The 15,112-nt window shown below is 42.8% G+C and overlaps 1 protein-coding gene across 2 annotated transcripts in view; it reads right to left on the bottom strand.

Annotated features, from left to right (window-relative positions):
- HECW2 (HECT, C2 and WW domain containing E3 ubiquitin protein ligase 2) overlaps window positions 1-15,112 on the bottom strand; it is a 258,616-nt gene that overhangs the window by 137,006 nt on the left and 106,498 nt on the right. For both annotated transcript variants that reach the window (XM_024733635.1, XM_024733636.1), the window contains exons 7-10: window positions 12,213-12,313; window positions 10,426-11,775; window positions 9,044-9,139; window positions 193-343 (exon numbers count right to left, since the gene is read on the bottom strand). In XM_024733635.1, the coding sequence (XP_024589403.1) occupies window positions 193-343; window positions 9,044-9,139; window positions 10,426-11,775; window positions 12,213-12,313 (1,698 nt within the window). The remainder of the gene's footprint in view (window positions 1-192; window positions 344-9,043; window positions 9,140-10,425; window positions 11,776-12,212; window positions 12,314-15,112) is intronic.

Here is a 15,112-nt window from a genome sequence, read left to right as displayed (position 1 = left end):
CTAGTTTCTAAGCAAGCTGTGGATGTGTGCGCTTATTAATTTTTAACCAAGAGACATTCAATGAAGTCTATGAATCGAGAGAAGCAACAGCTCCACCTTAATGACAGGACCCCCAGAGATGAAAGAGGCAACCGTGTTTTCCATTTTGCACTGTGTAAAAATTAGCCCAACCACAAAACTGCCCATCCTCACCGCCGGTTCAGCTGCTCCATCTGCTGTATGGAGTTGGACCTCTGCAGCACCTGCGGGGCAGGGGGAGCTGTGGGCCGCTGCCAAGTCGTGGTTCTGTTTACGTGATCCACGTAGAAGATCCTGCCATGGCTGTCAATGCGTGCCTCCCAGTCTAAACAGCAGTAGTGCACAGAGAGGGATTAGGAGGGGCAGCTGAAGCCATTAACGTGGTTCATCAAGCAGCACGTTTTCTCCCTGACTACACTTTGGGCTACACTTTGGGGCTAATAACGTATACCTGGGTGCATAATCCAGCACTCCCCCCAGATTCTCCCCTCCAGAATCTGTTTGACCAGGTGGTAAAACAGCTCCTGTATGCATAACCAACACCTTAAAGAATCCCTGAATGTAGGGGATCCTCCCAGATCCGCCCACAATGCTCATCCTTCACGTATGAGCAACTTTAAAAATTACTAGTTGGTATCATAATACTTTAGATATTCACATCAAAATTGGTACTGATGTTTATTTTCACCCAAACTTGATTTCTTCTGTGTTTTTTCCAACCTAGATGAAAGACTCACAGCTGGAAATTTCTACGTGTATATTTACATACAATTTTAGTAGATGTAGTCTTCGGAAGAAGGTAGTGCTAGCCTAGTCATCAAACCGTATCGTTATCTACAGACTTCCATTTACACTTTCCCAAAGAGGAATACATTTTCAGAGCAAGGTTAATGACTTGTCTCCAACCTTAAATAAATACAATGTTTTAAAAGATTATTTACTTTTATGTTTAAGCAATCTCATTAAATGTGTTAGTCTTTGTAAACAAATATGTAAGAGCATGTTCAGTAAAAACAGCAAGCACAGTAGTCTTCAGGGCCAGCCATCCCACCTCTGTGAGGCCACCTCTAAAAGGCCATTCCCCTATAAAAATAAGCAGAGCGTGAGCTGATCTTTACAAAAGGCAACAATTTTTAAATTGATTGCAATGGGGAAGGGTAATTTATATTAATTTACATAGGAACATATGAAAACAGCAGAGATCTATTCTTTAACCAGGAAAGTGCTTTATACATTGCTATTTCTAGGACAAATATGTTTTGAAATTAATAAGCACCTTTCTCTTGAGCAGCTCTGTTAATTTCAAAACTCTCCATGTGATCACACAGCTTATCAGCAGACGCCGTGGGTCTCATCCCAGAGACCAGGACGAAAGCATGTTTGCTCCTGACCAGCTATGGCATCTACTCTGGAGGTGAACGGAACAAGTATTCCAACTAAGTCCTTAGGATTGCAAAAACCTGCACGGTAGATCCCAGCCAGCACCGGAAGACCACTGAAGACTGCCTCAGCTGGGAGTGGAAGGATATCTTTTTGTTGATTTCAGCTGATCATAATTTATGACACATGGCAAGGGAAAGAAAAATTTTCTGTGAGGAAAAGCACCACACAGACAGCAAACAACTCCGTGTCACTCATGCTCCAAGGTAAGGCGGACTCACAATGAAGCAGGCTGCCAAGAATGAATTATTTGAGCACGGCTGCAATCCCATCAGTAGGACATTTCCAAAAGGCCTCCTGCTCAGCCTAACATATGCTGACAAACAGTAGGCACATAAAGGCATTTTCAGGAACCATCTTCTAAAACCTTTGATCCATTCCATTGTTTGGCTCTGCTCCTCGCACACTTTCCCATCTCAAAGATTCTGAGAACAAGTATTCCCGCTGCATTCCTCTCTCATTAGAGCCAGGATAATTCAAGCACATACTATATGTCAGATCAAATGCACATGGAAACAAATGACCATTCCTTCCCCCCCAAGAATGTTTACAGAAGCTTCCAATTTTTTAAAAATATGTAGGATAGGTCAATTAGGGATAAAAACAGAACAGAAACCAACTAAAGGAAGCAGAGAGAGAGATTCTGCCAAGCTCCCAAGATAAGGTTGTCACTACAACTTGGCTCAAAGTTTTCTGGCAGTTACAGCAGAAGAGAAAACACACTGCTGCATACTTTCCATTCTCTGACAAAAGAATATTAGAAAAGTATCTTCAAAGATGGAACTTTTTCCTTGAATAAAGTATACAAGAATTTACCCCAAGAAATGTGACCTGTATGCAGGCCACATAGGTAGGAAAATGGAGGAGGGGGTATCTCCAAATATATTCACCACTGTGCCTTGCACATAGCATGTAATGAATGAATAAATAATTTAAATAATGTAAAGCTATTAAAAAATGATTCTTCTTATGGTTACCGGGGGGGGGGTCGGGGGGAGGGATAAACTGGAAGGTTGGGATTGACATCAACACACTACTATATATAAAATAGATAACTAATAAGGACTTACTGTATAGCACAGGGAACCCTACTCAATACTCTGCAATGGGAAAAGAATCTAAAAAGAGTAGATATATGTATGTATATAACTGATTCACTTTGCTGTACACCTAAAACTAACGCAACATTGTAAATCAACTATACTCCAATAAAAATTTTAAAACATGATCTTGTATTCACTTTCCACAAAGGCCAGGAATAACCTTCATTTGTATCTCAATAAAGACATTTCTATGCAATGGGAAAAACAAGGTCCAAAAATTTGCTTTCTAAGAATATGGGATGTTGGATGCACATTAAGACTCTCCCTATCAAATATCATATCTTTAAATTGAGGTTGTTACTTAAGTCCCCATAAAGAGAAATGCTATACTGCTGGTTTCAAGTGGACACTCGACATTGAACTGGGAAAGACTGTTATGCTATTGGCTTATTCGTGAACTACATAACTACTCTTACCCAAGCGGTCAATACCCTTCCATCCAGGCAAGACAGCAGAGGTGCCTGTAGGAAGGTCAGTCCTCTATCATTATCTATCATTAGCTATTCACGGGGGTGAGGGTATGGTTGCTTTAATATTTTATAAGTATTTACATGAGGCCTGGTTTGTTCTTGGTTAAGAAAGCATATGAGAACACATGGCCTGGTATCAGTTTCTTTCACAGACAATGCTAAAATCACACAGGCAGGGTTAGAAGACTAGGATCTTGGCATTTACTTCCCTGTCTTGCCACGCTGTAAACTGGGGTACATGATCAGTGTGCAGCGAGACTGACAGCAATGTGTTGGGGGTGTGTGTGTGTGTGTAATGCGTTTGTGTGTGTGTAATGCACTAGATTAGCAACTAGAAGGCCTGTATCTGGCCATGGCTTTGTCATACCTTTGCTACATGACCTTCAACAAATTACTATACCTCTATGGCCCACAGTTTCTTTACCTAAAAAATTAGAAGACAGAGGTAAACATTGCTAAGGTCCCTTTCAGTTCTAAAATAACATGAATCTGCAATGACACCCATTTTATCACATTAGGTTCAGGAAGGACCTAGCAACATCTTATGTCTAGGCCAGAATTTCCAAAATAGATTCTAAGTTAATTAAGCCTTTGGGGCCAGGGGCTTTGGGGTTCTGAGGAGTAGGGCTGCTGAACCACCTGCCAACCCCACTTTAAACACTGCAGCTCCAACATTATCTGTTGTGCATATTAGTCTTCCACATAAGATTTCACTTCCATAAAGAGCTTCACAGCAATAATAAAGTTTGAAAACTATTATCTAGAGAATGTTTCTCAAGGTGTGGGATTCTGACAGTATGTGTCAGAATCGTTGTGAGGATCAATAAAAATGCAGATGCCAAGGACACAGCCCAGCTCTTCAAAATCAGACTATCTGAAGCCAGGACTCAGTTATCTACATTTTTAACAAACTTCCCAGGTGATTCCTAGACACACTAAAATTTAAGGGACACTGACGTAAATTAACAAGAACTTAAGACAGCAGCTAACTTACTGGACAAACCCATGGAGCTAAGGCTGGATGTCTTAGAAGTCATGAAGTGCGGGCTCGCAAGAAACTAAATTTCAGCCTAAATACCCTAAACTGAAATCCAGGAGCAAGTGTACACTTAAGACACCCTGAGACTCAAATATAATAGCCCCCTTTAAATAGCTGGACATTAAGGGTAAGTCAGAGAGTTAGCATGAAAATCTACGCCAAGCCACTGTCACAGCATTTATTCCAGATGCAGGGAGGTAGAGCCGGGCAGGTCTTAGATATTTTCAACTTTTAGAATCAATATATGTAGGCGGGGGCAGGGGTCATCACTATGGCCCCTCTTCATCTCATCACTCTTCTTTTTCGCTCCTCTCAAACTAGACCTTGGTCTCCACTGGGCCACCCAGGTGATTAGATGAAGACGTGAACACATCTCAGTGAGTGCTGAGACTGGGAAGAAGGTCAATGTCTAGACAGGATGAATCACATATCAGGGGAAACCAGCACTGAACTGTCTGTCTACTACGGAACTCAAAGCGGTGAGAGGACTAAGGGTAGGGAACTGACCTGCTTGTAAATGGATTAAGGAAAACGAAGTACCTGAATATTGTGAAGTAAGTTTATAAACCCACTGTAAAAATTACAATAACCGTGGTATCCTCACCAAAATGGTGAGATGATGAAGTTACAATAAACTAAGGGTACTTTTAAGGAAAAAAAGCTTTGTAATAGATGCCAGAAATCAGTGTTTAATGGATTATTTTTTCCTTATTTAAACACTCAAAGAAGTATGATACCATTTGTATAAAGTACGAAAGTAAGTTAAACTTGTCTGTGCTCTGGGGAGTCAGGACAGTAGGTCCCCTTGGTCTTCAGGAGTGGGGGTTGGAGACTGGTAGCGGGGCACAAGTGGCCTCCCAGGGACCACAGATGTGGTGCTGATTGCCCAGGTGGGCACAGTTTGGGAGAATTCAGCAGGCTGAATGTGCTCTTTTCTGCATGTACATTATATTTGAATAAAAAGTTTTAAAAAATCTCAAATAGCTGCATAGTTTGGACCTTAATATTCGATTTTTAAGGAAGTAGCTTTCTAGATTAAAAGTGTGAATTTTTTTCTCCAAACTAACTTTTAGGTTCTAGAGAATAAGAGCCCCTAGCTTTAAACAGAGTAGAAATTCTATAAGATTAATTGTATTTTTCAGATTCATTACCTTCTTTTAAACCTTCATTTCAAAGGATGCTTTAATAACAAAAGTGCACAACCACAAAAAATGATAAACACCCCCCTGTGTTTTCCAGAGCTACTCATCTGAACCCACCACATAAGTAATACACAAGTCCTAAAAATATGGCAATAAGCCTGGGATCCTGGAAGAGTCCACTGTGGACTGTTCATCCGGAATCTATTCCTATTCCTACCCTTTGGGGAGAAAAACACCTTTCAACAGCTTCCTGTTGTCTCCAGTACAGCAGCAATGGGATAAGTCACAATTACACTGGAGCCAAGTACAGCAATGGCTTAAGTCACAATTACACTGGAGCCAAAAAAGAAAAAACTAAAATAGTTTTTCAGAAGGGGCTGAGCTGGCCATTTTTTTCCACTTATCCTAATGCTAAAAAGACCAAGATTCATTATGCTGATGACATTTTAGTGGGCTTCAGCCCTGAACCACCTCCAGCTGCCAGCCTATGAATCACCTCAGAATAAGATACAGCAGGTTCTTAAGGCACTCAGTGCATATTCAAGTTCAAGCTGCCTCCCTGGAAGGCTCTCAACAGTGCCATGCCACCTTTAAGAACCAGAGCTTTCTTATTTTGTATGGCTCATCAGAATGTCTCTCAACCAGTGGTTGAGGTTACACAGCCCACAAGGTCACAGCGCAGGGGGTCCATGGCCTAACGCAAGAGTAAGAGTTTAAGAACCAATCGGTCGATCATCATTACAGCTGAGTGGTCTCTGTCCAACATCTGTTCCCTGGTCCTGAGATAGGAGGAATAAGGCTGGAAGAAGAAGCAAACAAACAAGGAAACCTGCTTTACATAAAAAGAGATTAAACAGATGTTCAGAGACTAACTTATAATCCTGACACACAGACGACCACGCCATCAGCCATGAGAGTGAAGAGGCATAGCAAGGATCCTCTAAATCCCCTTAGTTGAGTTTGCAAATCTTCAGAGAGAAGCAAACTTTACTGGGTAGTTTCCTCACTGTATGTTAGTACATGGGTATTTTTAAGGCAAATACAAGCTAAAATAACAACAATAATAATAAGGAAAAAGAAAAAGAATCCAGAGTGTGGGGGAGATCATGCTTCAGTAGACTGTCCTGCAGGTGTGTGGACAGTGACCTATATACAGAGAGGAAAAGGCACGTCTGAGTCCAATACAGATGCTTAACGGAGCAAATCCATCTGGGCCAAAAGACAGTCGCTAGTACTGTCACTGTCACCACTTTTCTTATACTTGAGGGACCTCCCAGAGAAGGGTCCTGCTAAGTGATCTTCACCTGGAAGAAAGCTGAGCATCTTTTCAGCCTTCCTAGGTCTGCCCTCAAAACACAATATAATGCAGTTTCAGAGAAGCCCCCAAACCCTCTAATTTCGGGTGATGCTTGTGCCGAATAGATAACATACCAAGATATGTCACCACTCTGCCACTAACCAAGCTTTCAGAACTTACATTCATCTACCTACACAACAGTCCCTACCATTCTAATCTTAGATCATAGAGTAGAAAAAAATGTTTGAGACTCTGTCTCAACTTTTACTAGTATGGAATCTTAAACAAGTTACTTAATTTATCTGGGCTTCAATTTCTCCATCTATAAAGTGAAAGAATCAGATTATTTGATTTCTACCCATCAATCTATAAATTATGGATAAGACCTGCTTGACCCACTTCACAAAACTGTTAAAAAGAATTTTTTTAAAAAAGCTAAAAATTCTTTGTAAACTGTAAACCACTATACAAGTCTGAGGTATTATAATAAATAATGTTAAAAGTATAATCCCTAACCTTAAAATAATTCAGCCAGGTCATTTAAGAGACAGGCCAATCTGCATATTCCAAGTGGATGCCCCTTAGCTCAGCCTCCTGAGAGACAATATATGAATGCAGAATGCCACAGCTCTGAGTTAAGAGGCATGGCCAGAGACAGTAGCAGAGCTGCCCAGTGAGGCAAGGAAGGCAGAGAACTGGTTCGGGCAGGACGTACAACTAGCACAGGCAGCCAAGTGATTAGACTGTCAAAAGATGAGACCGACTGGGAATAGGAGAGGGCAAAGCAGTGTGAGGACAGAGCTGAACAGTAATCAGGTATGCTCAGACCATAATCTGTAATTGGTCCATGATCATGTAAATCCCCAAATCTGCAAGTTGCAAGTTGCACAAGAGGGAACAACTCTTAAGAATTCCTCCCCCCGCCACTGTTCATCAGTTACTCATTAAATTGGATATACTACTAACGTGCTTTTTTTCCTTTTGGATATATTAATTTATTAAAATGAACTGCCAATTGTTTATTTTTTTAAATCCTAAAATTTAGCATTATATCTGTGTAATGCAAATACCAGTGTTTAAACAAATGCATGGAAACAGCACAAATGGTGGTCATAATTTCAGCAGGAAAGTACCTGTCTTTATTAAATACAATCTAGAGACCAAAACTGTGAATCCAACAAAATTCAGAGCAATTGGATGTGGCCAGGAGGATGCCATTTACCCATACACTGATGCAACGCTATGCCTCCTGTCCAGGTGCCTGAAACTCTGATTACTTACTATTCATCCACATACTCATGTAAACAAAGCTCTCCCAGAATTCTCTCCTGGTGTTCCTAATTCATTTTTCTCTAATTGTATCTAAATATCACCCAGGAATACTTTTCTTTTCTGCCTCTAATATTTTCTCCAAGGGTAAACAGTAAGGAAGTTTTCCCCTCCACCTGCGTAAGATGACACAATGGTTAATTAATCTCTTGGATGATTTTTAAAAACTGCTTAAAATATATGTTTCCTATGAAACTGATAACCCTCAGTTATCCAGATATACGAACAAGGGGAGGATCTGTGCACAACAGCATTTACAAACGATTAAGTCAATATTTTGACAAACTGTACAGAGCACCATTCAGCTCTTTTGTCAGCACTCAGCATTTTAGCCCTTTAAATGCACACTGCCCCCGCTCTATGTCCCACCATTTGTAAAACACAGAGGGCCAAAAGCATCCACTTCTTGCCCTGATCACATATAAGATGGGTGAATAGAGAAGGTGAACAAGAAGGAAAAGCAGTAAGGCAGAAAGATGTATTTTCCAATGTGTTCTTAAAAACAGTATTTACTGAGCTTTATCACTGTTCTTCAAAATGCTTTGCTCTCACAGAGTAATACTGCTTTAAGGGATTCTAGAAACTTAAATAGAGTTTAAATTACATTCAGACTATGACTGGCCATGGGCATCACTCAGCTCTTGGAGTTCAGGTCGCATAACTTTCCCAGCATTCCTAGTGCTCACCCATCTCTCCTTTAAGTGCTACGTGTTTCCAGATAATCATCATGGTCCAGAAAATAGTAGACTAATTTCTGAAATTAATAACACTTCTCTGGATATTCCTAAGGAAAAAAACCAGGACCCTGTAGTTAATGATTTAAAATGTTGTAAATGAATAAAAAGCAGTATATTACCTAGAGCTAAGGTTCTTCTAAGAGATTGTACCTATTTGTCTAATAATTGAAAATTCATACTGCCTATGCAAACTTAAAACTTTTTCTATTATACATCCTATTGTCCATAACATCTGGATCTCTTTTACTTTAGAGTATCTACTTTCCCCCAGCTACCCTTTCATTTGGTGGAACTGTGCCAGAGAGGAGTCTTCTGCTAAGCACTTTCCAGACTGTATCTGCTAAATCACGTGGCAGCTCCCAGAACTCTACTTCTGGGGGACTGGGCATCCATCCTTTAGGTCCCGTGGGTCCTGTCACCCTTGAACCCTTTGATCGAGGTGAGCCCTTTAGTTTAGCAGGTCCTCACTTGGTGGGAGAGCCTCGTCCACCCTCTGGTACCGGCTAACATCCTGGCGCACTGAAGGCAGTGATCGCAAAGGCTGGTGGCCGTTGGCTTGAGAACCTAGGATTAAAGGTAAACAGTTACCTGGGTATTGTTTTCCCTTTCAGTGTCAAAACAGCCTTTGGGAAAAAAAAACACCTAACAAAAATCCTGGGGCTAGTCTCTTATCTCTTTTTCGTCTCATTTCCCATATGAGGACCCAGAAACAACAGAAGAGAATGGGAGGTGGATGCTTAGTCAGAAGTGGGTCTTCTAGGGAGATGTCGGTCTGGGCCCATTCCTCCCCCTCCCCTGCCTTTTCCCACCCTGGCATCTGTCCTAGTCATGCAGCAATGCTTTAGGGTCACACAATGACTGGAAGATAATGAAAAAAAACAAAAAACGGTGGAGGAAGAAAAGAAGGGGATAGGTAGAAAAATAAGTTACAGAATAAGAAAATCATTTCTATTTCTGAGTCTACGCTATTTAGGCATATGAAATTATACTCAGACTTTCTGATGCAGCTGTAACGGAACAGTTTAAAGGGATCGTTCTACTGAGCCACATTCATTGAGACATAAAACAAATTTTATGTGTAAGTTTGCATCCTCACTCAAACAGCTTGTTTTCAAGTGTCAGAATGCATCACCTAACTTAGTTGACATTTCTTATACTGCAGAAGGCAAAAATATGACATTTGATGCAAACCACATATTAACCTTCTGTTTTGAAGCTTCATGCAATAAGGAGCGAGTTAAGATGTTCCTGAAAACCTCGCAGATAACACTAACGTAGATGCTGCCAGCCTGTTTGGTTTTGTATCTACAAACCCAGGTCCCGCCAGAGATTCATTATGCTTTTTCACACTGCCCAGACAAGAGGACTGAACCCCAGGCGCACTGAATGTGCCGGTGCGCGGCACGCATCCCAGGCCTCCAGGCCTGTGTGGACCAGGAGTGCCCCCACCCACCGGGCCACCTTTCTAGGCAGAGCAGGTGCCCGCACTGATGCAGAGCCTTGAGGTTCATTATCTAAGTTTGAAGACTGTTATCTGACAGGCCTCTTATTCCACCAAAAGAAGCTCCATAGGGAGGGTGGGATGGAGACTCAAGAGAGAGGAGATATGGGGATATATGTATGCATATAGCTGATTCACTTTGTTATACATCAGAAACTAACACACCACTGTAAAGCAATTATACCCCAATAAAGATGTTAAAAGAAAAAAAAAAGCTGTTGAACCCCAAGGAGAAGAATTCAGCTAATATGTGCCCTGCAGTACAATTTCCACTGAGGGACAAAACCACAAGACTTCTCTCTGAGCGGGTATGCCTGAGCCACGAGCCACGTTGTCTTCTACATCCTACCTCCGGTCGCGCCCTCCTCCTGGGCAGTGGCCCCTTCACAAGCCCCTTGGGCATGCCCCGCATCACGCTCTTCTTGGGGCGGGCTCTCAGTAGCAGCAGCAGCTCCCTCCAGGCTCCCCCTCCGCTGCCAGACCTCCCCCACCTCCTCCTGGTCAGGTGAAGTAGCCGATTCTGCCCCTGGCCCTTCCTCCTCTCCACTGGGCACCTGCACTACAGGTAAAGAACCAGGAGTGCATATGGAACCCTGTGACCCTTCAGCAGGGCCACTGCTGGCGGGCTCTGCTGCACAGGCTCCATCTTCCTCCTCCTGAGAAGAAAAGGCTGGGGTTTCGGGAAACCGCGCACTCTCAAGAGATGAGCACCGTGTCTCCACCGAGGACAGCTGCGTGGTAACACTCTCATTGCAGGAGCTGTCGGCCCCGTCCAGGTCACTCTCTCCCTCAGGCCTGGTGCTGGCCTCGCTCACGCTCTCTGTCCTGGCAGGGTCACTGGGCTCTGTTTCCGAGGACACCTGGGAAGGCTCAGACCCCTGATCAAGGGACTCCATCTCACTGATGGCTCTTCGGCTTCCTCCTGATGTGTCAGAAGTGCCCGTGTCTGCCCCACTTGTGGGCTGATCTACCTCCTGAGAGCCGCACAATTCAGTGCTCCCCTGGTCAGCACTTGGCTGAGACTCCGGAGCATTCTCACTTTCATCAGGGACTGAGCCTGAGGGTAAGGAGCTCTCCACAAGCTCTGGAAGATTTTCTGGCTTGTCCTCGAAGGAAGCAGCTTCAATGGTGGAGGCTTCCTCATTCTCCACCGTGTTGTCTTCTGGCTTTATCTGAGATGTCAGGCTCCCATCATCAGTTCTTGATGCCCTGCTAAACATTATCAACCCTCCTTCCTCCTCCAAGGAGGATGGATAACCCAGGTCTTGCTGGAACTCGTGGTCTTCTTCATCTGAGTCGATATGAAGCATTGCATTGAGTCTTGTGTCGGTGGGAAAACTACTCCTTAGTTTCGGAGAGGCTCCCACGGACCTTTCCGAACAAGTAGCTGCACCTGACCTGGAATGGCCATTGTGTTCAATAGCATCTAAATAATCATTGAGTGAATCCTGACGTCCTCTGGGAGGTGAGGTCCTTGAAGAAGTAGAGGTTAATTCTTCTGAGTCTATTTCCAGAGTAGAGCTAGTCCTGAAAGAATGCTTGGGGGTCCCATTAGCACTTTCCTCAGAAACTGGTCCATTGGAACAAACCGTGCTGTCATGATGGCCCCCTGGCATGTCCTCCTCATCAGAAGGGCTTCCTAGGTCTCCATTCACAGTATTGACTCCAAGTATCGTGCCAACAGCTTCTGGAGAAGCATCTGAAGGAGAAAACAGCATTTATACAAACAAAGTAGTAATAACGAACGAACTTTTAATGTCCTATTCCTTTGCCACTAATGAGTTCAAAGAATTCAGTCATCCCAGTGAGGTCTCTTTACAGTATCACCAACTTGCTAAGAGTTACTATTCACTACTAAATGAGTACATATATTGCTGGTCAGTTTGACATATGAGGTTTACATGTTCACTACTGCCGTAAATTCCACATCCAAGTTTCCAAACGCAGGTAAAACCTAAGAGAGATTTTTTGATAAACAGGCTTTTAAATCTGCTTGGAAAACTTCAGCAGGTAATCATTTGATAGCTATTTTATGTTCAGAACAGGATACAAACAATTCTGTTCAAATGTAAACTGACAACAGAGTAAGATTTAACAAGTTTTTCCTATGGCAATATATTTATACAGGTATCTCACCTTCATGCACAGAAGATGTGACCTCCACTCTGAACTGGAGGTACCCACTCACGTGGTCAGCTGGGAGCCTTCTGCCGAGGTTGTAGCTGAGCATCTGGTCACTGCAAGAGGAGAAATGGTTCCTTCATCCTTACTACTCTGGTGTCAGCCTTCATCTTCTTCCCATAGGCCACCCCCCAAACCCCACATATTTCTCTTGAAACTTGCATACTCACAAGAAAATAAAAGGTCAAAGGCATGTTAAGAGTCAGTGTAATTTTGTTCATTTGTACAAATGAATACTTATAAACCCAGGGATAAAAGGGAATCTTGTCACAAGGAAAAGTATCAGTAAAGGCTGAAAATGCAATACTGTACAATATTGTTATGATTTTTTTAAAGGGCACTGATTTGCTCTCTCACTGTTAAGAGTGACCAGAGAAAGGGCATTTTAAAAGCCATCAAGGGGCTGAGAAAGGCCTACAATTTTGGGTGTTTTCTGACTCAAGTGTAAATGTATAGAAGGTCTGGTTCCTTAGCATTTAGCATGATAGGAGTTAGGTCCTAAAAAGACAGGCACAGGGAATTCCCTGGTGGTCCAGTGGTTAGGACTCCGTGCTTCCACTGCAGGGTGCAGAGGTTCCGTCCCTGGTTGGGGAACTAAGATCCCGCATCCTGCATGCTGCACGGCCAGCCGAGCAAAAGAGAAAGAAACAAAAGAGAGAGAGAGGCGCACAGGTAAGGGTTATCACATGGAGGGCACAGTGCTGCTGTATCCTGAAGAACAGGAGCTGAGAGTCAGGAGAGAGCGGCGTGAGAACAGGCCGGGCTCTGACAGCTGCTCCAGCTGTGTGAGAGGCAGGGAGCTGCTGCACCTCCCCTTCCTCACCTGTAAAGTAAGGGGCTCACTGTTGGCCCTCACTATTGGGGGGCCTATCACTGATACTCCAGGCAGCTTGTAAGCCATATTGATGGGACAGTTGGAGAACTGCACTAGCTGTCGGAGTCTCGCTGCCACACTTGGAGGTGCGCTGGAGGGGACCACAACTGGGCCCAGCTCCTGCCCCACCTTGGCTCCAGGCTCAGGCTACCAGCCTCCTCGAGGATGGAGCGGTTGATCTTTTTCAATTCCGTGTTTATTTATCAAAGTCAAATACAATCACATCGTTTCTCTGTATGCAAGCAACTTTCGTTGAGAATCTGATGTATTCTTAATTAAGGAAAATCATCAGAGGGATAGTACCAAATCACACTATCTCTGCTCTCACACTGCCCTCTAATGGCAACTTCAGGAGGAAAACACAAGGCCTCTACCTAATACTTGCACCACTGTACACTTCAGAGCCTCTGGTCAGCTACTGATTATTAATCTCCGTAACTATTTTGCTTGTTCTTCTCTACCTCCTCAGTACAATTATAAATAGATGTTATCTGGGATTTTACATTAGCGTGTACACATTTACATGCTAATGTAAAATCCCAGTTCAGCTCTTATGAATTTCTTTGAGTTCATAGCAAGATTTTCTTAAAATAATGAGATCATTTCCTTTACTTCTTTCTTTTTCTTCCCTAGAAATGTTGTAATAATTTTTTGATTGATGTTTTTAGAAAGCTTTGTTTCCCCCAATTGAGTGCTTACACTCTGATAAGGGCTTTGCACGCATCATCTCCTTCAATCTTCCCTGTGAGGCAAGTGGCGGCCCTGTTTTCTAAGGCATAGGGAGGGTAAGTAACTTGCCCAAGGCCAGGCAACAATTAAGCGACAGAACCAGGATTAGAACACAGATGCTTCTGACACAGAAGCCCCTGATCCGCAGTCCCCAGATCAGATCTCATTTTACGCACACTTTCAGTGATTCTTGGCTGCTCTCAGTAGCAATGCATTTTAATGATATTTACTCATGGCTCATCTCAAGGCAATCATTATCATAATGTTTTGTCTACTTAATCTGGTATTTAAAAAATTTTTTTTCTGTAAAGGGATATATTGGCATTTTTAACTATTAGGCATTACAGGTATGTTAAATGCTTTTACATTAGCGTGTTCGAATAACTCTATAATGACTATAATGACAGCAGGGATGTCTTTTTCTCTTACCATTGTCTTCCAGCATTTAGACAGTGCCTGACACACAGAGATGCTCCACCTGTGTCCACTAATGCATGAACCCAGCAGCAAACTACTGGGACCTACTCTCAACATTATGGTTCCTCACCCACATCTTTCGACATTCAGTCCTGGAATAATAAAAATCTTCATTTCTTTGTTAAAATTAAATTGACTCGGGACTTCCCTGGTGGCGCAGTGGGTAAGAATCTGCCTGCCAATGCAGGGCACACGGGTTTGAGCCCTGGTCCGGGAAGATCCCACATGCCACGGAGCAACTAAGCCCATGTGCCACAACTACTGAGCCTGTGCTCTAGAGCCTGCGAGCCATAATTACTGGGCCCACGTGCCACAACTACTGAAGCCTGTGCGCCTAGAGCCCGTGCTCCGCAACAAGAGAAGCCCACACACCACAACGAAGAGTAGCCCCCGCTCGCTGCAACTAGAGAAAGCCCGTGTGCAGCAACAAAGACCCAACGCAGCCAAAAATAAATTAATTAATTAAAAAAAAAATTGACTCTCCTCTCCTCCTCTTTGGCCAATAAAAGTAAAGTGTTGGTGTTGATGATAAAAACTTATAAAAGTGATGCATTTTAGCTAGGAAGTAAATGTTTAGTAGGGATTCTAAGAATGGCATCCATCCTTTTGCTCACTATCATATCCCAAATACCCAACACAGTGCTTAACATTTAGTAGACACTATATGTATACACACCCACACATTTGTTGAATAAATTTAACAAATGAGACTCTTTACTTGGAAAAAAGAATTTTAACAGGTGTTAGTGCTATTTTTTACCCAAACTGACAAGAT

The sequence above is a fragment of the Neophocaena asiaeorientalis genome, unplaced genomic scaffold, assembly GCF_003031525.2.
Source record: "Neophocaena asiaeorientalis asiaeorientalis breed wild unplaced genomic scaffold, Neophocaena_asiaeorientalis_V1.1 scaffold24, whole genome shotgun sequence".
In the NCBI taxonomy this organism is placed as follows: Eukaryota; Metazoa; Chordata; class Mammalia; order Artiodactyla; family Phocoenidae; genus Neophocaena; species Neophocaena asiaeorientalis.
This window is presented reverse-complemented; position numbering and strand designations above follow the sequence as displayed.